General features: G+C 41.8%; 1 protein-coding gene and 2 pseudogenes across 1 annotated transcript in view; 2 read left to right on the top strand and 1 right to left on the bottom strand.

The window, feature by feature from the left end:
- LOC105711315 (leucine-rich repeat-containing protein 37A3-like) overlaps positions 1–24347 on the bottom strand; it is a 53357-nt gene that overhangs the window by 14177 nt on the left and 14833 nt on the right. Inside the window, 2 exon segments of the mRNA XM_064369190.1 lie at positions 1777–1851; positions 2529–2600. Coding sequence (XP_064225260.1) covers positions 1777–1851; positions 2529–2600 — 147 coding nt within the window.
- LOC110568888 (non-histone chromosomal protein HMG-17-like) lies at positions 5723–6915 on the top strand (annotated as a pseudogene).
- Positions 9482–13011, top strand: LOC105711332 (protein CDV3 homolog; annotated as a pseudogene).

The following is a 24347-nucleotide window of genomic DNA, read 5'->3' as shown; positions in this document are numbered from 1 at the left end:
GGTGGGTGCCTGTAATCCCAGTTACTCAGGAGGCTGAGGGAGGAGAATCCTTTGAACCTGGGAGGCAGACATTGCAGTGAGCTGAGATCGTGCAGCTGCATTCCTGCTTTGGCAATTAAAAAATTAAAAAAAAAAAAAAAGAATCGGCTGGGCTGGGCACAGTGGCTCATACCTCCCAGCACTTTGGGAGGCCAAGGCGGGTGTATCACTTGAAGTCAGAAGTTCAAGACCAGCCTGGCCAATATAGTAAAACCCCATCTCTACTAAAAATATAAAAATTAGCTGGGTGTGGTGGCAGGTGCCTACAGCCATTTAGGGGGCTGACAAGGCAGGAGAATTGTTTGAACTCAGGAGGTGGAGGTTGCAGTGAGCCGAGATAGTGCCACTGCACTCTAGCCTGGGGATAGAGCAAGACTGTGTCAAAGAAAAAAAAAAAGAATCTGCTAAAGTTATGGAACAACTGCAACACTCACACAACACTGGTGGAAATGTAAAATGGCACAGACACTCTAGGAAACAGTTAAGCAGTTTCTTAAAAAGTTAAATATGCACTTAGCATGTGAACAATCCAACTCCTAGGTATTTACCCAAAAGAAATGAAAACATAGGTTCACACACAAAGACCTGTATGTGAGTGTTTTTAGCAGTTTTATTCATAATTGCCAAAAAATTGAAAACAACCCAAATGTCCATACACTGATGAATGGATAAACAAATGGATACATCCACACAACTGGAATACTACTGAGCAATGAAAAGGAGTGAACAGTTGTCCCTCAGTGTCTGCAGGGGATTGGCTCCAGGACCCCCTGCAGATACCAAAGTCCACAGAGGCTGAAGTCTTTTACATGAAATAACATAGTATTTGTATATAGCCTTGGATATACTTTAAATACCTAAGACAGTATAAATGGTATGTAAATAATTATACCGTATTTTAAATTTTCTACTGTTTTTATTATTTCATATATTTTACTTTTTCCAAATACTCTCCATCCTTGATTAGTTGAATCCATGGATGAGGAACCTGCAGATATGGAGGGCCAGCTGTTCTGATAGGTGCAACAACATGGATGGTAGCGTAATCTAAAAAAAAACTGTGCTAAGTGAGGCCAGGCACAGTGCCTCATGCCTGTAATCCCAGCAGTTTGGAAGGCCAAGGTGGGTGGATCACTTGAGGTCAGGAGTTTGAAACCAGCCTGGCCAACATGGTGAAACCTCATCTCTACTAAAATATGAAAAATTAGCCAGGCATGGTGGCACATGCCTGTAATCTCAGCCAGCTACTCGGGAGGCTGAGGCAGGAGAATTGCTTGAACCTGGGAGGTGGAGGTTGCAGTGAGCTGAGGTCATGTGGCTGCACTGCAGCCTGGATGACAGAGTGAAACTCTGTCTCAAAGAAAAATTATGCTAAGTAAAAGAAGCCAGATACAAGAGGCTACATGCTACATGATTTCATTTATAAGACATTCTGGAAAAGGCAAAACTGTAGGAACAGAAATCAGATTAGTAGCTAACAGGGGCTGATGGTGGGAGGAGGGGACTGACTACAAAGGGACACGAGGGGCCTTTTTGAGGTGACAGAAATGCTTTATATTGGGAATGTGGTGGTGGTTATGTCAATATACATTTGTCAAAACTCATCAAACTGTACACTTAAAAAGAGTAATTTTGTTATATGAAAATTGTATCTCAGTAAACCTGACTTAAGAAAATACTAAAACAAACCTAAAGAACCAATTAAGTGAAAATAAATCTAAGAAAAAAATAACTTACAGTTTTTCCAATTCAAGAGTCATCATGAGGATGTTCTTAACTGTTGTAAGTGGGACTTGTGTTCTTCCCATGTCTCTGAAGAGGAAAATCAAAACATTTGTGATATAAACGCCAATACAAAAATTCTATACTTAAAAAAGATATTTCAAGGACATGTGATTACTTCAATTTTGGCTTTTCTATAAAACAAGCCAACTCAAGAGTTTATTTGCTGCAGAATTCCAGAGAGCTCTTATTAAAGAAATTTAAGTTGATTTGCATCATCAAATTAATGATATTCAAGAGTAGAACTTGTACTTACTTTTTATTTATTTATTTATTTATTTTATTTATTTTTCTTCTTACTTGACATGGTGATTGTAGTTAGCTGTGTATTTTTTGTTTTTTTACCATTATCTTACTTCTCATTTTCATATTGGATTCACTCATCTTGATTATTTACTCCTTTCTTCCTTTTTAGAATAATGAACACCTATTCCTCCTTCCTTTCTTAGTTAAGTAATATTCCTCCATGTGTCTGCATGTTCCAAATCTATATGGGTTCTTCAACACTGTCCTCTTCCCCTGCTGGCTGTCTTGACCATTATACATCCTTTCTTAATCCTTTTCTTTGCCAATAACTTTTTTTCAGTAACCCAGTGAAATTTAAATTATGACTTTTTAGCCTAAATGCAAAATACTTAATCATTGATGAAAAACTTAAAAAGAGCATAAATCATTTCATGACTCATGTGAGTACTGTTAATACTTACAGATATTTTAATGCTGGCAATTTAAACAAATATGGATCTTCAACAGTTGTCAGAGGATTGCGATTGAGAATTCTGAAAAGAGCAAGGAATTAAAATTACCTGCATTTTCAATGTGTGAAACTGCATGAAATGCTTATATTCATTTTTTGGTATGGAACGTGTAGGTAAAAAAAATCATTTTCTGTTTTTACCCAATAAATCACCATTAGACTCCATAAAGCACTATTCCTCTGGGAACTACCTAGGTCTCTAAAAGATAAAGCAGAGGAGAGAAAGAGGGGAAAAATAGAAAAAACAAGAAGTGGGAAACAAAAAAAAAATATGCCACAGAACTTTTCAGGTCAAAAACCCCAGAAGTGACTATGCTAGTAGGAAGCCCTGACTCTGTAGGAAACACTGTTTCTAGTGTCCTCCATAATTCAAGTTGCTTGTCTTTTTTTTTTTTTTTTTTTGAGATGGAGTCTTGCTCTGTCACCCCGGCTGGAGTGCAATGGTTGGATCTCAGCCCATTGCAACCTCTGCCTCCCACGTTCAAGTAATCCTCCTGCCTCCTGCCTCAGCCACCTGAGTAGCTGGGATTACAGGTGCCCGCCACCATGCCCAGCTAATTTTTGTATTTTTAGTAGAGACAGGGTTTCACCATATGGACCAGGCTGGTCTCGAACTCCTGACCTCAGGTAATCCACACACCTCAGCCTTCCCAAGTGTTAGGATTACAGGTGTGTGCCACTGCGCCTGGCCACTTGTCTTATCTTTATAAAGTTAAAATTTATGGTTTAATTTGCACAGTTAAGAAAAAAAAAAATAGGACCAATTCTTTTGCTTTATAGCCAAAGAAAAAAGGATAGATCTAAGAGAAGAAACTGGTCAAAACCATACTCCTATCACATACTCCCACTTTTATTCTTGTATCACATCACAGCCTTTGCTACATTGCATGTAATCACCTGTCTACCTGTCAGTCTCCTGGACTATCAGCTCCTTAAGGGAAGACACCACATCTTATTGTCATTGCGATCCCTGTGCTGGGCATAATGTCTGAAATTTACTAGGCATTTAATAAATGTTTATTGAATAAACAAATGACATTTTGTTTATATGTCAATAAAAAGAATAAATTCATTTTGATGCAAATTTTTATTCAAAATGCTGGAATCTATTTTCTTTTTAATTCTTTAAAGTGAATGAAAAAAAGAAAAGAAACAGGAAGAAATAAAAGAAAATCTGCCTTCAGGTTAACCCGAGAGAATCATCACCATACTTTTGCAGAAATTATAAAAATAATAATTATTACAGCGAGTATCTATTGGGCTGCCAGGTATTTGTGATTGGCACTTCACATTTAATCCTCACAACAACCTTATGTGGTAGATATTATTATTGCCCTATTTTATAAATGAGGAAACTGAGGAACAGAGAGGTTACATAATTTGTCCTAGGTCACCAAGCTATTAAGAAGCAAAGCTGTAATTTGAACTGTGTTTAATCTGTATGAAGAAAAAGGGTTTACTTTAACCTTATGGGTTTTTTAATTCTTTCTTTCTTTCTTCTTTCTTCATTTTCCACCCGCCCTCCTTCTTTCCCTTTCTTCCTTCCCTCCCTCCCTTTTTCTTTCTCTCTTTGTTTCTTCCCTTCATTCCCCTCCCTTCTTCTTTCCCTTTCTTCCTTCCCTCCTTCCCACTCCTCCTTTTCTATTTCTTTCTTTCCTTCTTTCTTTCTTTGTTCCTTCTTTCCTTCTTTCTTTGTTTCTTCTTTCCTTCATTTCCTTTCCTCCTTTCCCTTTCTTCCTTCCATCCTTTCCTCCCTCCCTTCTTTCTTTGCTCTCTCCCCTCCTTTTTTACTTCCTCTTTTCCTCATTTCCCTCCCTCCTTCTTTTCCTTTCTTCCTTCCCTCCTTCCTTCCCTTTTCTTTCTTTCTTTCCTTTCATTTCCCTCCCTCCTTTTCTTTCCATTCTTCCTTCCCTCCTTCCCTCCCCTCCCTTGCTCTCTCCCTCCCTCCTTTCCTTTCCTTCCTTCCTCCCCTCTTTTTCTTTTCTTTCCTTTCTTTTCTTTCTTTCTTTCCTTCCTTCTCTCCCTCCCTCCCTCTTTTTCTTTTCTTTCCTTTCCCTCCTTCCCTTCTTCTTTCCTTCCCTCCCCCTTTCTTCTCTTTCTCTCTCTTTTCTTTCTTTCCTTTCTCTCTTTTCTTTCTTTCCCTTCGCTCTCTCTTTCTTTTCTCTCCCCTTCCTCCCTCCCTTCCCTTCCCTACCCTCCCCTCTTTCCCTTCCTCCCTCCCTCCCCTCAATCTCCCTCTCCTATTCCCCTCTCCCTCTCCCTCTCCTCTTTCCAACAGGGTCTTGCTCTGTTGCCCAGGCTGGAGTGGTGTGATCTTGGCTCACTACAACCTCTACCTCCCAAGCTCAGGTAATCCTCCTTCCTCTGTCTCCCAAGTAGCTGGGACTATGGGTACATACCACCACACCTGGCTAATTTTTGTATTTTTAGTAGAGATGGGAGTTTCATCATGTTGGTCAGGTTGGTCTTGAACTCCTGATATCAGGTGATCTGCCTGCCTTGGCCTCCCAAAGTGCTGGTGTGAGCCACTGGGCCCAGCCTTAATTTTGAGAAGACTAAATACAGAAATGCCTTTAAATCTTCATCTACTCTGGGAAGGCCTCTATGAGAATTACAGTTTCTCACTAGCAGGGTGTGGTGGCGCATGCCTGTAGTCCCAGCTATTCAGGAGGCTGAGGCAGGAGAATTGCTTGAACCCTGGAGGCAGAGGTTGCAGTGAGCCAAGATTGATACACTGTAGTCCAGCCTGGGTGATAGAGCAAAAAGAAAAAAAAAAGAGAGAGAATTATATTTCTTTTCCCTAATCATTTCCCATGATTAAAAATTTAATTAGTCTACAGTCATTGAGACTTTTTTTTTAAAGAAACACGTTCTCACTCACTATGTTGCCCAGGCTGGCGAGAAGTGGCTATTCACAAGCCCGATCCCACTACTGATCAGCATGGAAGTTCTGACCTGCTCCATTTCTGAACTGGGCTGGGACATCCCTTCTTGGCAACCTGGTGGTCTCCTGTTCCCATGAGGTCACCATACTGATGCTGAACTTAGTATGGACGCCCAATTGGCATAGCACACTATAGCCCAGAATTCCTGGACTCAAGGGATCCTTCTTCTTTTGCCTCTCAGGTATCTGGGACTACGGACATGTGGCCGGTGAGACTTTAGAAACTTTAAACCGTGTTGTAGGTGACATCAGTGAAAATGGTGGAATAAAGACACTCAAAAATTCATCCCTTCGTAAAAGTAACAACAACCAAAAATATGGCCATAAAGGAGCAGTGTGAAGAAGAAGAGGTGAGAACAACCCCCCGTAAGGCTGGTTGCGTTGCCGAGACCTCAGACACACCCCCCTCCCTTGCGGGGACCTCGGACACAACCCCCTACCCTCGCCAGGAGCTCAGACACGCCTCCTTCCCTTGCCGGGAGCTCGGACACACCTCCCCCTGCCCCGCCGGGAACCTGGGGAAAAAAGCCCCATCAGGACCTACCTGATAGCATTTTGTCCCATCCAGGCCCCACTCCCTACCTACCATTTTGTCCTATCCAGGCCCCACTCCGTGCCTGCCATTTTGTCTTCCTGCTTACCATTTTGTCCTATCTGGGCCCCACTCCCAACCATTTTGTTCCATCTGGGCCCCACTCCCCACCATTTTGTCTCACTCACCTTGGGCACAGCCAATCAAATGCCTTCACTCCCCATAAAACCCCATGCCTGAGGGGAGTCTGTGCGACTTCTCCGGCCCCTCCTGTTGGACCGCAGAACCTCACCCGGGAGCCTGAATAAATTCCCTTGCATTGGATTATTTTCGTGCTGGCCTCAGTTTCTTCACCTTACACTCGGCGAGAACAGACCTTACACCCCTGGACCAACCAAAGCCCATGTGCCGCTGCATCCCACGCCCAGAGCCTACATCCCACCGCAGTCACCACGATACCTGAGAGAAAGGCTGAAGGGGATGCTAAAGGAGATAAAGCCAAGGTGAATGACGAACCACAGAGAAGATCCGCGAGGTTGTCTGCTAAACCTGCTCCTCCAAAGCCAGAGGCCCCCGCAAACAAGGGAAAGAAGGTACCCAAAGGGAAAAAGTAAAAAGCTGATGCTGGCAAGGAAGGGAATAACCTTGCAGAAAATGGAGATGCCAAAACAGACCAGGCACAGAAAGCCAAAGGTGCTGGAGATGCCAAGTGAAGTGTGTGCATTTTTGATAACTGTGTACTTCTGTTGACTGTACAGTTTGAAACCCTATTTTTTATCAAGTTTTATAAAAATGCAGAATCTTGTTTTACTTTTCTTTTTTAAAGCTATGTTGTTAGCACACAGAACACTTCATTGTTGTTTTGGGGGAAGGGGCATATGTCATTAACAGAATGTCTCCAAAGCTGGATTGATGTGGGGAAAACACCTTTCCCTTCTAGTTTTGAGAGACTTCCTCTTGGCTCCCAGGAGGAGGGATTCCCTGACTTTGGTACACATGGACCCCCTTGGCACACAAAAGCCTTGTGGTATAGAAAAACAAATTCATTTTTATGTCCTCTTCTCCCTTTCTGTCTTTCAGCATAGACTTAACTCCCTTAAGCCCAGACATCTGTTGGGACCTGACCCCCAGTCATTGGTTACCAGTGTGTCAGGCAATCTGGACTTGCCAGTGATGCCACGCAGATGGCACCTGTCAAAAGAGCAGTGGTTCCATTTCTAGATTGTGGATCTTCAGATAAATTCTGCCATTTTCATCTCACTTCCTGAAAGGCAGGGTCGGCTTGTGAAAAGTTGTTAAACAACATGCTAAATGTGAAATGTCAATCCTCACTCTAAACTTTCCCTGTTTAGAGCATCAGATGAAGACTTCATTGGGTTTTATAGTGGCTTTCTGATTTTTGGTGGTCCATCAAAGAAGAGAGTTTGAAAATTATTGTATACTGTTAATGATTGTCTGCCCATGTCCTGCCTGAAATACCATGATTGTTTATGGAAAGTATCTTTAATAAAGCTGGATACAGTTTGGCTTGGAAAAAAAATGGCCAAAAAAAAATGGACCAGAATGAACTTTTTCAGAACTCTAGAAATGTAACCAAAGTCTTGCAGTAACTCAAGGAGCATTTATTCAAGAATAATTTCTGTAAGAACAGTGAGATTTGTGTTAACTTGCCTTAGACCATTCTTCACTCTCTAGCTCAGTAGTTGCCTTGAAATATAGCCCACATCCCCAACCAGTGCAAGCAGAATGGAGCTGGAGCTCCTTCAAAGCCTTATTCTTAGTGAACTGTCATTATGTCATCTGTCTGGTGGTTCCCTGGAAGACCTCATTTGAAAGGTTTGTCTTTATTTGACCAGAATGAAAACTGTCTAGTGCAAAGCCTCTCCACAGAGAGTGTTTTTGGAAAACAATTTCAGACAAGTGTTTTAACATGGCAACTGTATGAGGCAATGGATAATAGTTGGGGGGGGAAGTCCTAATCAAAAAGCTTAATAGGAAATGCTGAGGAATAAGATGTCCACAGGAATTCTGAAACACTTCGATATATCCTTGGGAAACTAGAATACCAGAATACCACAAGACATATTCCTGGGAATCTGGAATGTCAAGCACATGCATAGGGCAGGCTGTAAGCATGGTCAGGAAAGACCTGCTAAGTCCAGAAACTCTCACACCCGGCTGATCTTGAGGTTCTGCACTAGCAAGAAATGAAAGCTAAAGTATAGCTGTAAACTGTCTGGCTGAGTGCTGAAGGTATGCCCCAACATGTACACAGAGGTCTTGGCAAAAACTAGGAGAGACTTATCGGTTCCAAGAATTTAAGTAAATCTCCATTTAATCATTAGCTGATCAGTAAGCTAACCAAGGAAAGACTTCAGTGGGCACACATGACAAATAATGTAAGACTTTACAGAATAAGTTAAAAAAAAAAAGGCACTAAATAATAAATAGCAACTACTCTAACAAGCAGCAGTAACACCAAATCCTGGGAGCATGGATCTAATTTTCAGAATTGTTACATTATATTATTTAAAATGTTCAATTTTCAACAAAAATTTATGAAAGATGCAAGGAAACAAAGTATGGCCCATATACAGGGAGAAAAAAAAGAAAGAAAGAGAAATTTTCCCTGAGAAAGCCCAGACGTTAGAATTACTAGACAGATTTTTTTTTTTTTTTTTTTGGTAGAGGTGGGGTCTTGCCAAGTTGCCCAAGCTGGTATTGAACTCCTGGCCTCAGCCTCAGCCTCCCAAAGTGCTGGGATTATAGGTACGAACCACCATCCCTGGCCTACTAGACAAAGATGTAATTCAGCTATTTAAAATATGTTCAAAGAGATAAGAGAAACCATTCAGTTCTATAGAGAACTAAATGAAAGTATGAAAGCAATGTCCCATCAAATACAGGATATCAGTAATGAGATAGAAACCACAAAAACGAGCCAAATAGAAATTCTAGAGTTGAAAAGTATGGTAACTTAAATAGAAAAATCACTAGAGGTTCTCAATGGTAGATTAGAGTTGGCAGAAGAAATAATTGGGAACTTGAAGGTCAATTGAGATTATCAGGTCTGAGGAAAAGAAATAAAAAAGAATGGCCAGCACGCGCCACCGCTAGCCGAGCACTCTCGCCAGAGCCTCTGGCCCTTGCGTGCCTTTTCCCCTCTGGTTGTAGGAGAGCGAGATCCTGCTCCGCCGCTGTGGCAGCAGCCGCAGCCGCAGCCCTGGCAGCCTCGGGAGACAGCGGCGGCGCGCGAGCCTCTGGGCGGACCGTACCACCGCTCGCCAGCACGCAGGGGGAGCATCCCGCCGCGCTGCGCACGCTTCGGCGACCCTGGGGGGCAGAGCCGGCCTCGACCCCGAGCTCGGAGTCCCACGGACCGCGCCCGCTGCCGGCCCCACCCATCCGGGTCGAGGAAGCCAAGGCCATGGCCGAGACGGAGGAGAGGAGCCTGGACAACGTCTTTGCTAAGAGGGGGAAGAAGAGGCCGGGCGCGGTGGCTCACGCCTGTAATCCCAGCACTTAGGGAGGCCGAGGCGGGTGGATCACGAGGTCAAGAGATAGAGACCATCCTGGTCAACATGGTGAAACCCCGTCTCTACTAAAAATACAAAAAATTAGCTGGGCATGGTGGCGCGTGCCTGTAATCCCAGCTACTCAGGAGGCTGAGGCAGGAGAATTGCCTGAACCCAGGAGGCGGAGGTTGCGATGAGCCGAGATCGCGCCATTGCACTCCAGCCTGGGGAACAAGAGCGAAACTCCGTCTCAAAAAAAAAAAAAAAAAAAAAAAAGAGGGGGAAGAAGAATAAGAAGGAGCGGAGCAACCGGGCGGCGAGTGCTGCGGGCGCAGCGGGCAGCGCCTGGCGGGAGCAGCGGAGCCGGGCACGGGGACCCGACCGGGCGACGGTGGGACCGCGAGTGTGCGGGCTGCGGGCCCAGGGGCCGCCACCAAGGCTGTGACGAAGGAGGAAGATGAATGGAAAGAATTGGAGCAAAAAGAGGTTGATTACAGCGGCCTCAGGGTTCAGGCAATGCAAATAAGTGAAAAGGAAGACGATAATGAAAAGAGACAAGATCCAGGTGATAACTGGGAAGAAGGTAGAGGTGGTGGTGGTGGTATGGAAAAATCTTCAGGTCACTGGAACAAAACAGCTCCGGTACAAGCACCTCCTGCTCCAGTAATTGTTACAGAAACCCCAGAACCGGCAATGACTAGTGGTGTATATAGGCCTCCTGAGGCCAGGTTAACCACAACAAGGAAAACACCACAAGGGCCATCAGAAATCTACAGCGATACACAGTTTCCATCCCTGCAGTCAACTGCCAAGCATGTAGAAAGCTGGAAGGATAAAGAAATGGAGAAGAGCTTTGAAGTAGTAAGACACAAAAATAGAGGTAGGGATGAGGTTTCAAAAAACCAGGCCCTTAAACTTCAGCTAGACAACCAGTATGCTGTGCTTGAAAATCAGAAAAGCAGCCACTCACAATAGAATTAAGGAATGGGCTTTGCTAACCCTTCTGAGGTAACTAAACTACAGCTAACCACCACCAACAGCCATTCATCATCTGATCTCTGCTGGATCTACAGACACCGTTACAGACCACTGAGTTTCATGACCGGCCCTATGGCACTATGGAAGTTAAAGTGTCAAGACTGCTCTATGCATATTGGATTTACGGGAATTTTCATTGTTACATAAATGTGTGAACTAGTTTCAACAGTGTTCTTTCATATTTACTCTGCAAATACAAAAAACCAAAACCTGCAGCCAGTGGTCATTTCAAAATCTTTTTTATGTTCGGATACTGAGCCTTCATAAGGGTTGACTACCTCAGATTTGCTGCACTCATTGTGGACTTCGTGTGGATCACAACTTCTGGATAAGAAGCTTACAACCATTAAGTGTCGATGTGAACCTTCAAACCAGCTCTACTGGATTCTTATCAGAAATCCTGCATAAAAAGTCAGCCATCTGTGTTCTGATCTGCTGTAAAAGATGAAGATTTAAGTGACCTTAATTAACCTGTCCTGTGCCCTACCCTTAAGGAATACTCTCTGTAGTAGGCTGTGGCTATATTAGACTTCCTGGAACACACCGCTGAAAACAACTTGTGTGTTCAGATCATCTGTGTAGGGCTGTGATTTGTAGTTTAAATTTTAGTTGTGTTCTGAAGAAACCACAAAATAAATTCAACCAAACTTGGGTCCACCAAGTGGGGGAAGGGGTAAGGGAGAGAATAATCTTGTGGGGTTTTTTGGTAATATTTTTATTTGGATAGTGCTTTTTTGTTTTGTTTTTGTTCTACATTAAGGCCTTTTTTGCTTTGACTTGAAATAGTTCTTTGACAGAGCATATTGCTTGGTTAAGTAACCTGAAGTATACATTAGGATTGTCAAATGTCTCATAGGAATGCCAATCCCGCAGGTGGTGGAACCAAATAGCCTTTGATGTAAAGGGTAGTGGATGCTGGAGGCTCAACTTCAGGTGCTGCTAATGCCTCGTCTAATCAGGTCTAAATTGTATAGTAAACTGCAGTGGGAAGAGTATGCTTTCTGCTGAGGCTAAGGGGTTCACTGATCTGTCCTTAACAAATTCAGAGCAACATAAGCAAAACCTCAGCTAAAACCCATTTAAGTGTCGTGGATTATGCGTGATCTTTGATAAGAATTCCTATATACTTGTGCCCAAATTTGCAAGGTATTGGCTGTACATAGGTGCAGTGATTGTCCCAGCTAGCTCTGTTTTCAACCTTTTGGTGTCTCTTTATGTTCATTTGGAGAGTCAGGGCGAAAGACAGGTGATGTAGCACTTCTGTTTTTAATAATTACAGCTTAAAATACCTATTAATCATAGTTTTTGGTCCTTTAAAGGGACCGGAGGAAGCTACCCAGAATTAAACAGAAGAGTGTCCATCTAATGAGATAGTCTGGCAGTTTCCTAGTTTTGTATCTTGCAATAGAAATATCTGAAAGTGGTAATCTGACTACTTGATGCAGAGTCTGGGTTTCTCTATAATAAATCCCTTTGCCAAATGCATGAGTTGCAGACTTGCTACTGGCAAGAGTGAAGCAAGTGGGTGAGTAAAACTATTTTGATGTGGGAGCATTTTCGGATAGGAGTTTAGCCTTGATGAAAGTGTCTGTGCAGGAATTGGACTCCGAGGGAGGTTACAGTATCCCCTGATGGGACCTGCCACCCACGTCTGGGCAATAATGTTGGCATTTGAGGTGGCAGGCAGGATGCCTGTCTTCTAATGTATTTGAGTGAGTAGCTGAGCCAGCCAAGGGGAGGTTGAATGATTAAATCAGAAATGGGATTCTTGGTAAACTGAAGACTTTATTTGGGAACCAAAAACCTTAAAAAATGGTCTCTTCATTGCTGAACTGTCTTTTTTCCCTGAAAGTATGTATTTTTTCCCAGAAAAATTTTGTTGGGGGTTATGTTACTGAAGAATGAACAGAGATGACTAAGTGGAGGTGTTATGTAAAAGCATACTGTACCCTCAGAAGATTTAAATTCCAACTCTTTGTTATAACTTTTTAAAAGATTGTGAAAATATCAAAATGTACATGAATCAAGTTTTAATATACTGTATGATGGGTGGATGAGGCTGTCCATTGTACCATTTGTCTGAATTCTCAGGCATGGTTTGGCAGTGCAAGAACTCTGTAACATTAACAAATTCAATAAAAAGTAAATATATGGAAAAAAATGGAAATAAAAAAGAATGAATGAAAGTGAATAGAATCTCAGAGACCTGTTTGTGGAACACAGCATGAAGCTTACTAACATACATATAATGAGAGTCCCAGAAGAAGAAAAAAAGAAAAAAAATAGAATATTTGAAGAAATAATGGCCCCAAACTTCCCAAACATGATGAAGAACAATCTGCATATTCAAGAAGCTCAAGGAACTACACGTAGGAAAAACTCAGGTATCCACATCTAAACATATTAAATCAAACTGACAGAAGCCAAAGACAGAAATATCTTGAAAGCAGCAAGAGAAAAGCAACTTATCATATACAAGGGATCCTCAATAAGATAATAGCTGATTTCTCACCAAAAACAATGGAGGCGCTGAGCACCGTTGCTCACACCTGTAACCCCAGCACTTTGGGAGGCTTGAGGCTCAAGAATTGCTTGAAGCCAGGAATTAGAAACCAGCACTCACAATGTAGTGAAACCCCATCTCTACAAAAAAATTAAAAATAGCTGGGCATGGTGGTGCATGCCTGTAGTCCCAGCTACCCAAGTGGCTGAGATGAGAGGAATGCTTGAGCCTGGGAGGTGGAGGCTTCAGTGAGGTAAGTGGCTGCACCACTGCACTCCAGCCTGCGTAGCAGAGCAAGACCCTGTCTAAAAACAAAACAACCACACACAACAGTGGAGGACAAAAGGCAATGAAATGGCATATTCGAAGTGCTGAAGAAACTATCAACCAAGAATTCTATACTTGGCAAAACTACCTTTGAAAATGAAGAGAAATTAAGATGTTCTAGATAAATAAAAACTGAGAGACTTTGTTGCTAGAAGACCTGCCCTATGAGAAATACTAACGTGAATCTGCACAAAGAAATAAAAAGCACTGGCTGGGCACAGTGGCTCAGGCCTGTAATCCCAGCACTTTGGGAAGCTGAGGCTTGAGGATCAGTTGAAGTCAGGAGTTTAAGACCAGCCTGGCCAGCATGGTGAAATGCTGCCTCTACTAAAAATACAAAAACTAGCTGGGCATGGTGTTGTGTGCCTGCAGTCCCAACTACTCAGGAGGCTAAGGCACTAGAATCACTTGAACCTGGGAGGTGGAGGTTGCAGTGACTGTGCCACTGCACTCCAGCCTGGGCAACAGAGGGAGACTCTGTCTCAAAAAAAAAGGAAAGAAAAAGATAATTGCATAATGCAATAATTATAAATCTAGGTGATGAACATAAAATGTATAAAGATGTAATGTGTGACAATAACAGTATAAAGGAGGGGGTGAGAGTGGAGCTTTAGAGAAGCAAAGTTTTTGTGTACTATCAAAACAAAGTTGGTATTAGTTTGAACTACAATGTTATATAATTAAGATGTAGCTGAGACCACAGGTGTGCACCACTCTACTCAACTAATTGTAAAAAGCTTTTTAGAGCTGGGATCTCACTATGTTGCCCAGGCTTGTCTCCAACTCCCGGCCTCAAGCAATCCTCCTTCCTTGGCCTCCCAAAGTACTAGGATTATTGGTACACACCACTGCAACTGGCCACAGATATTTTGTTTTTTAAGTTTTCATTTTTTGAGACAGAGTTTCACTGTTTCTCAGGCTGGAGTGCAGTGGCACAATCATGGCTCACTGCAGCCTCGACCTCCCAGGCTCAAGTGATTGTCCTGCCTTAGCCACCTGAGTAACTGTGACTATAGGTGTGTGCCACCACATTCAGCTAATTTTTAAATTTTTTTGTAGGGATGAGGTCTCAGTATGTTGCCCAGGCTGGCCTTGAACTCCTGGGCTCAAGCAATCCTCCTAATGCAGCCTCCCAAAGTGCTAGGATTACAGGCATGAGCCACTGCACTCAGCCCACAGATATTTCAAAAATCTCAAGTCAAGCACCTAAACTTCCACTGGAGGTAACTAGGAAAAAAAATAAAAAAAGCTCTCAGCAAACTGAACCCAAAGCAAGGAAATAATAAATATTAGAGGAGAAATAAATGAAATCAGGAATAGAAAAACAACAGAGAAAATCAACATCGTTAAAGGTTGGTTCTTTGAAAATATCAACAAAACTGACAAACCTTTAGCTAGACTGACCAAGAAAAAAATAGAGAAGACCAAATTATTAAAATTAGGAATGAAAGAGGGGACACTACTACTGTTCTTACAGACATAAAAAGGATTATAATATGAATAAAAGGATTATATAAAATATATGCTAATAATTAGATAACCTGGATGAAATAGACACATTACCAGAAAGATACAAACTACTGAAACTGACTTGAGAAAAAAACAGAAAATCTGAATAGACCTATGTCAAGTAAAGAGATTGAGGTAGTAATCAGAAAACTTCCCTCAAAGAAAAGCTGAAGACCAGACAGCTTCACTGGTGAATCTACCAAATATTTAAAGAAGAATTAACACCAATTCTTTTACCACAATTTTTTTTTTGAGTTAAAGTTCCCATTTATTGGATGGGTGTGGTGGCTCACACCTGTAATCCCAGCACTTTGGGAGGCCGAGAAGGGCAGATCATCTGAGGTCAGGAGTTCAAGACCAGCCTGACCAACGTGGTGAAACCCCATCTCCGTTGGAGTCTCATTCTGTCGCCCAGGATTGAGTGCAATGGTGTGACCTAGGCTCACTGCAATCTCCACCTCCCAGGTTCAAGCGATGCTCCTGCCTCAGTCCCCCAAGTAGCTGGGATTACAAGCGCTGCCACCATGCCTGGCTAATTTTTGTATTTTTAGTAGAGATGGGGTTTCACCGTGTTGGTCAGGCTGGTCTCGAACACCTGACCTCATGTAATCCACCCACTTTGGCTTCCCAAAGTGCTGGGATTACAGGTGTGAACCACTGCATCCAGCCTCCATCTAGTTTTTAACTTTTATTTTAGGTTTAGGGGTACATGTGCAGGTTTGTCATATAGGTAAATTGTATGCTGGGGGTTTGGTATACAGATTATTTTGTCACCCAGGTAATAAGCATAGTACACAATAGGTAGTTTTGATCCTCACCCTCCTCCCACCCTTCACCCTCTAGTAGGCCCCGGTGTCTGTTGTTCTTTTCTTTGTCCACACGTACTGAATGTTTAGCTTCCACTTATAAGTGAGAACATGCGGTATTTGGTTTTCTGTTCCTGTGATAGTTTGCTTAGGATAATGGCCTCTAGCTGCATCTACGTTGCTGCAAAGGACATGATCTCCTTTTTTTTTTTTTTTTTTAATGGCTCCATGGTATTCCACGGTATATATGTACCACATTGTCTTTATCCAGTCTACCACTGATGGGCATTTTCCATGTCTTTGCTATTGTCAGCACAATTCTTATCAAAATCCCAGCTAGCTTCTTTCCAGAAAGTGACAAGCTAATTCTAAAATTATATGGCAATTTGAGGCACCCAAAATAGCAAAAATAATCTTAAAAAATAACAAAGTGGGATGACTCAAATGTCCCAATTTCAAAAACCAAATCAAATCTACAGCAGTCATAGTATGATATCAGAATGTGGACAGACAGATAAATCAATAGAATAGAACTGACAACCCAGAAATAAACCCTCATATTTATGGCAAATTGGTTTTTGACAGGGGTGCTAAAACGATTCAATGTGGAAATAATGTTGTTTTTTTTTTTTTAATGGTGCTGGAACAACTGGACATCTATATGCAAAATAATGAAGGTGGACCTCCTGTACCTCATACCATTATAAAAATTAATGCAAAGTATGTCAAATACTTAAATATAAGAGCAAAAATGATAAGACTCTTCGAAGAAAACATGGGAGTAAATCTCATGACCTTAACTTAGGCAACAGTTTCTTCTTCTCCAAACTGGATTTTTTTTTTCTTTTAAAACAATTTTTTCTTTTCAATTTAATGAAGTATTACTAGCTGAAGCCAGCCTGACATGGTGAAAGGAATGCCAGACTGATGAAAGGTATGCAGCCTGATTTAAAATCAAACCCTGAACCCTTTTAAAGAAGAATAAAACATTTTATACACAAAAATGACACCAAAAGTACAAACAACCAAAGGAAAAATAGATTTTATCAAAATTAAAAACTTTTGTACACCAAAGAATACTTTCATGAAAGTCACAGAAGTCACTGGATGAGAGAAAATATTGGCAAATTATCTGATTAGATCTAATATACAGAGTATCCAGAAGATACACAGAATTCTTATAATTCAATAAAAAGACAACTCAATGTTTTAAATGGGGAGAGGATTTTAAAAAAACATTTCTTCATGTAAGATATATAAATGGCCCATATGCACATAAAAAATGCTCAATGTCTTAACTCATTAGGGAAATGTCCATCAAAAACCACAGTGAGATACTACTTTACACTCACTAGGATGGCTGTAGTGAGAAGAGAGACAATGACAGTGTTGACAAAGACATGGAGAAATTGGAACCCTCATACATTGCTGGTGGAAGAGTAAAATGGTACAGCCACTGTGGAAAACAGTTTGACAGTTCCTCAGAAAGTTAAATATAAGAGATGCCATATGATCTAGCAATTCTACTGCTAGGGATGCACCCTAGAATTAAAAACATGTCCACACAAAAACTAGTACATGCATGTCCATAGAAGCATTAGTCATAAAAGCCAAAATAAAGTGGAAACAACCCAAATGTCCACTAAGTGATGAATAGATGAACTGACATAGTGAAGTCTCCATACAATGGAATATCACTCAGCCTTGCAAAGGAATGATACATGCTACAGCATGGGTGGACCTTAAAAACAACATGCTTTGTGAAAAGAAACCAGAAACAAAAGGCCATATATTGTATGATTCATTTATATGAAAGATCTGGAATAGGCAAATCCATAGGGACTCAAAGTAGATTAGTAGTTATCTGGGCCTGAGGGAAGACAGCAATGGAGAGTGATGGCTAATGGGTACCATGTTTCTCTTTGGGGTGATGAAAATGTTCTGGGGTTAGATAATGGTGATTGTTTGCTATGTAACCCTGTGAATATACTAATCACTACTGAATTGTACCCATTATAATACTGCATTGTATGGTATGTGGATTACATCTCAATTTAACACAAAGAAGCATAGTGTACTATACGGAACACCAGGTGCAAAGACCAAACATGCTGGCAGATGGAAAAAAGAGGAGTGAAGATTCACTCTCCCTTGACTAAGGTCAGAGTGAGTCAGTGGTGAGGCTGGGAGCCACACAGCTTGTCCTGCCTTGTGATCAACCTCTTCTTTCCTATTCCAGATGGTTTTTCAGTGCCATTAACCTGTTTTGTAACACTTATATTCAATAAGATAATGTTACACAGATAAAGAAAGAATGTGAGTGCCACATGACTGGTTAAGCATGGTTTCTCAAACTAGGGCTTTAAATATCCTTCATGCTTTTTTTGTCATTAAAACCTGTAAGATCACTGGTGGGCTCTGTGCAAGTAAGCTACCCCCTCCTTCTATATCTTCCCCTGCCCACTTTCCTTCCAGCTATTAAAAATGACCATAGGCTGGGCACAACAGCTTATGCCTGTAATCTCAGCACTTCGGGAGGCCTAAGCAGAAGGATAGCTTGAGACTAGGAGTTTGAGACCAGCCTGGGTAACACAGTGATACCTTGTTTCTATTTAAAATAATAATAATAATAGTATGACTGTAAAGCAATATGTAGCCAAATCAACTTAGCAAAGTTTGTTATCTTTCCTCTAAAATTATCTCACTCTCCAACCTTCTTTCCCTCTTGACAGTTCATCCATAGCCTTGAGCTCAGCATTATCTCTGAACTAGGAAGCTCTTTTCCAACTGACATTAGGATCTTTGCATTTGTCCCCAATAAAATCAAAATATAGGGTCACTCAATATTATCCTATATCCCTCCTGTTTTAGGGCATTCTTTTCTTGATTAAGGTTGTGCCTGGACCATGGAGAGACTGAATGGGAACTGACTCAACAGCTCAAATTTGAGGACTCTATAGCAACTCTTTTCTTTGATAAAACTCTTTTTTGGTTTTATCAAACCAAATGATATGAATGTTTTTATTATATTTATATTTATGTTTCCACTTTTTAAAAGTTTTTCTATAGAGATCGGGGTCTCACTTTGTTACCCAGGCTGATCTTGAAACTCAATCGATCCACCCGTCTTGGCCTCCTAAAGTGGTGGGATTACAGGCGTTAGCCACCGAGCCCGGCCTCAAGTGTTTTTATATGCACAGTAGATGACCATTTCCATTTCTGGTTCAAGTCCTTCATTTTATACATTAAACTAAGGTGCACTGACTCCCAGTCCATTGCCTTTTTGATATCTTTATGGGAATAAAACATGGCAAGATTTTAGCCTCAAAGACTGTCTCAGAGTCAAAGTTTAAGAAGTACTGCTCTAAATAATTTTTTTAAATATGCCTTATTAGAAGAGAAAAACTCAAATATTTTTGTACCAGCCTTTTGCTATAGAACAATGGGACAGAATAAAGGTAGCTCACAAAATAAGGGAACATTTCTTGCCTGGTTTTTTTTTTTCCTCCAAATTCTTCTATATAGGTCCAGACAGATGGGTTATGTTTCCTTTCTATTAACTGAGGAGAGAGAGATGAAAGGACTGGAGCATGTCATCACTGTCCTAGATGTACTGAAATCCTAGCAGCTTTAGCTGAAAAAATGTCCAAAGTAGGCTGTGAAAATAAATTTAAATGACAAACTCCAAAATGATCTATGCTAGAATCCCAAGGCAGTCAGGGAAAACTGGTTACATGGAGGAAGGTAGTCAAAGAAATAAGAAGATGACCTAGACCCTCATCCAATATGTGTGATGTACTTGGGGAGAAAGTAACCCCTTTCCTTTATTCATCTACATAGGTCCGTGAGCCATGAAAACACATCTCTCCATACCAAGCTCCTCAATACGAGACCTCTGACTGTATCACGTAAACCCTTTTTCAGGGGCAAAGTCTAGAGAATCTGAAATGGTGAGCCTATTTTTTTTTTTTTTTTTTTTTGAGATGGAGTCTCACTCTGTTGCCTAGGCTGGAGTGCAGTGGCATGATCTTGGCTCACGGCAACCTCCACCTCCCAGGTTCAAGTGATTCTCCTGCCTCAGCCTTCAGAGTAGCTGGGATTATGGGTGTCGTCAGCACACCTGGCTAATTTTTGTATTTTTAGTAGAGATGGGGTTTCACCATGTTGGCCAGGCTGGTCTTGAACTCCTGAGCTTGAGTTATCTGCCCACCTCAGCCTCCCAAAGTATTGGGATTACAGGGATGAGCCACCATGCCTGGCCATGAGCCTGTATCTTAAACTCTTGAGAATAATCTCGAAGAAGACTCCCTGGCAATGAAGAATAACCAAGAATTAGGCAGACCTGGGTTTGAATTCTGGCTCTGTCACTTTCTGGTGAAGTGACTTGAGTAATGAACATGAACCTTTCTGGGTAGCATTTACAGCCCAAGGCAGTTTGAGGAATAAATGAGTATAGTGCGCCTAGCAGTGGGATGGACACAGCACATGATGGTGCTCAGCCATCATGATGTCACACCAGCACTAGCCAGTGAGCATAAACCCTGGAGATGCCCAGAGGGGGTCAGGAGCTCCAGAAGCATGGGATTCTCAGAGGGAAATGGAAGTCACTGCTTTAAAGGTCCTATTCAAGTTAGAAAGTAGGATACGATGCACACAAAGCCAAACTGTCATCATTCAGCTCCTATTACAGAGGAACTAAGAGCTGCATAGAAAATTACTTGCAAAGCTTGTAAGTGGTTCTGCCACTTAATAGCTGTGTGAACCTAACTAAATTACCCAGCATCTCTGAGTTTCAACTTCCTCATCTGCAAAATAGAAATGATAATAATATCCACATCACAGAGTTGTTGGTAAAATGAAAATGAGCTCTCATAGGAGGTAACATGTATTGAGCATTTACCATATGCCAATCACTATTCTAAGAACTTCGGACATGTTATCTCACTTGTATAAGCACTTAGGTGTCTAGAACATAAACAGCACCTAATAAATTAAGTGTTGAAAAAATGCTATGGGGCAGAGGAAGAAATGCTAAGCTTCTGCGAAAAGACAGCTTGTTACGCAGGGGAGAGAATAAGCTGCAGTGAGAGAAGAAAAGTGTAACAGTTGCCAGGTGTGACAATCTCAAGACTTTTCAACCATTACAAATTTAAACAGCCACCCTAAATCACCCCAAAGGACAGATCCGAGTTGTTCTTTTCATCTTTACTGTTTATGCCTCCCTGTTTCAGTATATACCAAAACGTGATGACAATACCCTCAACTGTGTAAACTTTTGTGCGTCTACCGCTATGTAAAGGAAGCTGATGTCAGCAGACTGGGGGGAACAACAAGGCATGTTTGTGACTGAAGCTCAATTTGCTATCACAGTGTGGCCACACCTACATCACTAATATTCTAATAGTGGGATAAAGCCTGGATTTTCCTCTTATTCTCTCTGTGCTTACATTCTTGGCACGATACTGATGTGCCACAGACAAGCCAGCATGTGAGTGTGCTCTATCTGAATAGAGTGTGCTCTGTCTGAATAAAGTATGGCCTTTCTACATTGCAAAGTCATCCAGTTTCTAAAATTATGGAGTTTGTATTGTTAGAACCAATGAAATGAAGAATTTTTAAAGATAAGCCATCAGACTAGACCTGTGTATGGAAATGAAGAAGCACTTTAAAGTCAGGGAAAAAATATAAACATACTTAACATTTAGGATGATCAACCATTGCTGGTTTTCCATAAACCATTTCATTCATGATTTCTTCTGTAAGAGATATGATTATTGCTACCATTCAGAGGGGGACTTTGATAGCTGCCTGGTCCTTCTGGTCCTCCTCGGATGCCTTGCAAATAAATGCCCTCCTTTCCCCAATACAAACCCTTGATATAGCTGTTTGGCTTTACTGCACTTGGGTCAGCAGAACCCAGTTAAGTCCACTAATAAGCTCTTGGTATGCCTTTGAGTTGGATTTCAGATTCAAAATAGACTGACCCTACCACACTAACTTGGCCAGTCAGTATTTGTCAATAACATAGATGCTTCATTCAAGAAATTTACTGGGTAGTAACTTTTGGAACCCAGGGGCGATTTCAGAATTTTGTGGGGTCTGAACCTTATCTAGTGAAAACATAAAAAATCATGAATACAAAATTTGCCAGGGGCCCTCCCAGAACATTGGAAGGGGCCTGTGCAAGTGAGAAGTCCTGAAGCTTAGGCTCTTTTCAATTCACCATCAATCCACCATTGCTGGGGCCTCTTTTTTCCTTCAAACTTACATAATGCAGGAAAATACATTCTTTCAACTTATAAACACCACAGAATGGTGCCATATTGGTCATAAAATTACTTGGCAATTTGCCTTTGGAACAAAATGCAATGAGGCTATATGTCACATATGCCAAATATGACTGCAATGTAGCTTTGTTTACTAGAAAAATTTGACTCCAAACAAAGGAGCCCAGCCCCCAACATAGACTTGCTGTGTTGAGACCATCTGTCAGTCTTTGAAAGTAACTGTGACTTAGTTTGAAGGGTACAGCTCTATTCTGCTTATATGAAATGAATACTAATTTCCAATATCAGCTAGCTCTGATTTTTCTCATCACCATGAAGCAAATGCCTTTTTCTCTTGTTTAAGATGAACACAGAAACTCGAGATAAGCAAGGTGGTGTCTCCTCGAGTCTTCCTTAACCCACCACCCATTCCTACTTTGTCCTCCCCTTGTCACCCTGCTGTACAGATGTCCACATAGCTCTCCTATGTTTTCCCATCAGCATCTGCTTCCTCCCTGAGGTATGAAAGTCCCCATCTTGTACCCCCAGCACTCAGTACAGTACCTGGCACAAATGGACATGGCGCTGAGTGAATGTTTTTGAGTGAATTCATTCATTTTTATCAGCTGTGATTCCAGTGTTTTCTTGGTGTTGCCTACATAATTGTAGTGAAGCTGGCCAGATTATTATTTTTTTTTGAGACCGAGTCGAACTCTGTTGCCCAGGCTGGAGTGCGATGGCATGATGTTGGCTCAATGCAACCTCTGCCTCCTGGGTTCAAGTGATTCTCCTGCCTCAGCCTCCTGAGTAGCTGGGATTACAGGCACCTGCCACCACACCCAGCTAATTTTTGTACTTTTAGTAGAGATGGGGTTTCACCATGTTGGTCAGGCTGGTCTTGAACTCCTGACTTCAGGTGATCCACCCACCTCAGCCTACCAAAGTGCTGGGATTAAAGGCGTGAGCCACTGCTCCTGGCCACCAGATTCTTATGAGGGACTCCCAGTGTTATAAAGTGCTTAGTAACAGTGGTGAGTTTAAGATATTTTATTAATGCTACCTACACCTCTTGGTGGAGGGACCTAATGAGCCTGTTCTCTGATGTGAGGGCAAAAGAAAAACAGATCCTCAGTGTCTTTTTCCTAAGTTAGGCATTAGCAAATTAATGAGGACAGAGAGGAGCATCTGCAGAAACTGTTGCTCTAGTCCAGACACTTCCTGAACGCCTCCCTCTACCTCAAAATGAACTGTGTGAAACTAGATTTCTGAAATACAAGAGAGTTAGAAAGTCCTTTCTAAAGTCAGATGTAAAGGAGAATCTTCACCTTGAGTCTAAAGCCCCCTTCAGGCCATTGAACATACCCACTCTGATTTGCCTGTTATGTTATACAGAGAAACCATAGAATTTTTGAGCTGCAAGGGAATAAAATTTGTATTTATGGTCAAAGAGTAGTCAGGAAAGTATATGGAATTAAGCTATGGTGATGTATTTTCTTTACAAATTGTTTTTTGCACCATAACTTAACATAAACACCATCTTGGCCGGGTGTGGTGGCTCACACCTGTAATCCCAACACTTTGGGAGGCTGAGGTGGGCGGATCACCTGAGGTCACAGGAGTTCAAGACTAGCCTGGCGGAGGTTGGAGGACAGTGGCACAATCTCAGCTCACTGCAACTTCCGACTCCTGGGTTCAAGCCATTCTCGTGCCTCAGCCTCCCGAGTAGCTGGGATCACAGGCATGTGCCACTACGCCCTGCTGATTTTTGTCTTTTTAGTAGAGACAGGTTTTGCCATGTTGGTCAGGCTGGTCTCAAACTCCTGTGACCTCAGGTGATCCAGCCGCCTCGGCCTCCCAAAGTGCTGGGATTACAGGTGTAAGCCACCATACCTGGCCCTACACTTTGGATTTAACTTTGATTCCTGCTCATATGCACAGTTTCTAACTGCTTAAATGTCTGCAACATTTAGCTACAAGGAAGGAAGCTTAACACAAAGTCCTCCAGAGAGCAAAAAACTGCACCACCACGCCCAGCTGATTTTTTTGTATTTTTAGTAGGGATGGGGTTTCACTATGTTGGCCAGGCTGGTCTTGAACTCCTGACCTCAGGTGATCTGCCTGCTTCTGCCTCCCAAAATGCAGGGATTACAGGCCTGAGCCACCAAGCCTGTCAACAAGGCTAATTTGAGGGTCATTTGTTTGATGACTTTTCTTGCCCATGCCAAAGGTCAGAACTAGGAAAAGCAGAGCAAGTCTTATATAAGCTATGTAAGTCTCTTGGCCTTTGTACCTTAGTTTCCCCATTTGAGAAAAATGAATGGATCTTAAG

This window comes from Aotus nancymaae, unplaced genomic scaffold (assembly GCF_030222135.1).
Source record: "Aotus nancymaae isolate 86718 unplaced genomic scaffold, 86718_ANA_hifiasm-v0.15.2.pri h1tg000089l, whole genome shotgun sequence".
Classification (NCBI taxonomy): domain Eukaryota; kingdom Metazoa; phylum Chordata; class Mammalia; order Primates; family Aotidae; genus Aotus; species Aotus nancymaae.
This window is presented reverse-complemented; position numbering and strand designations above follow the sequence as displayed.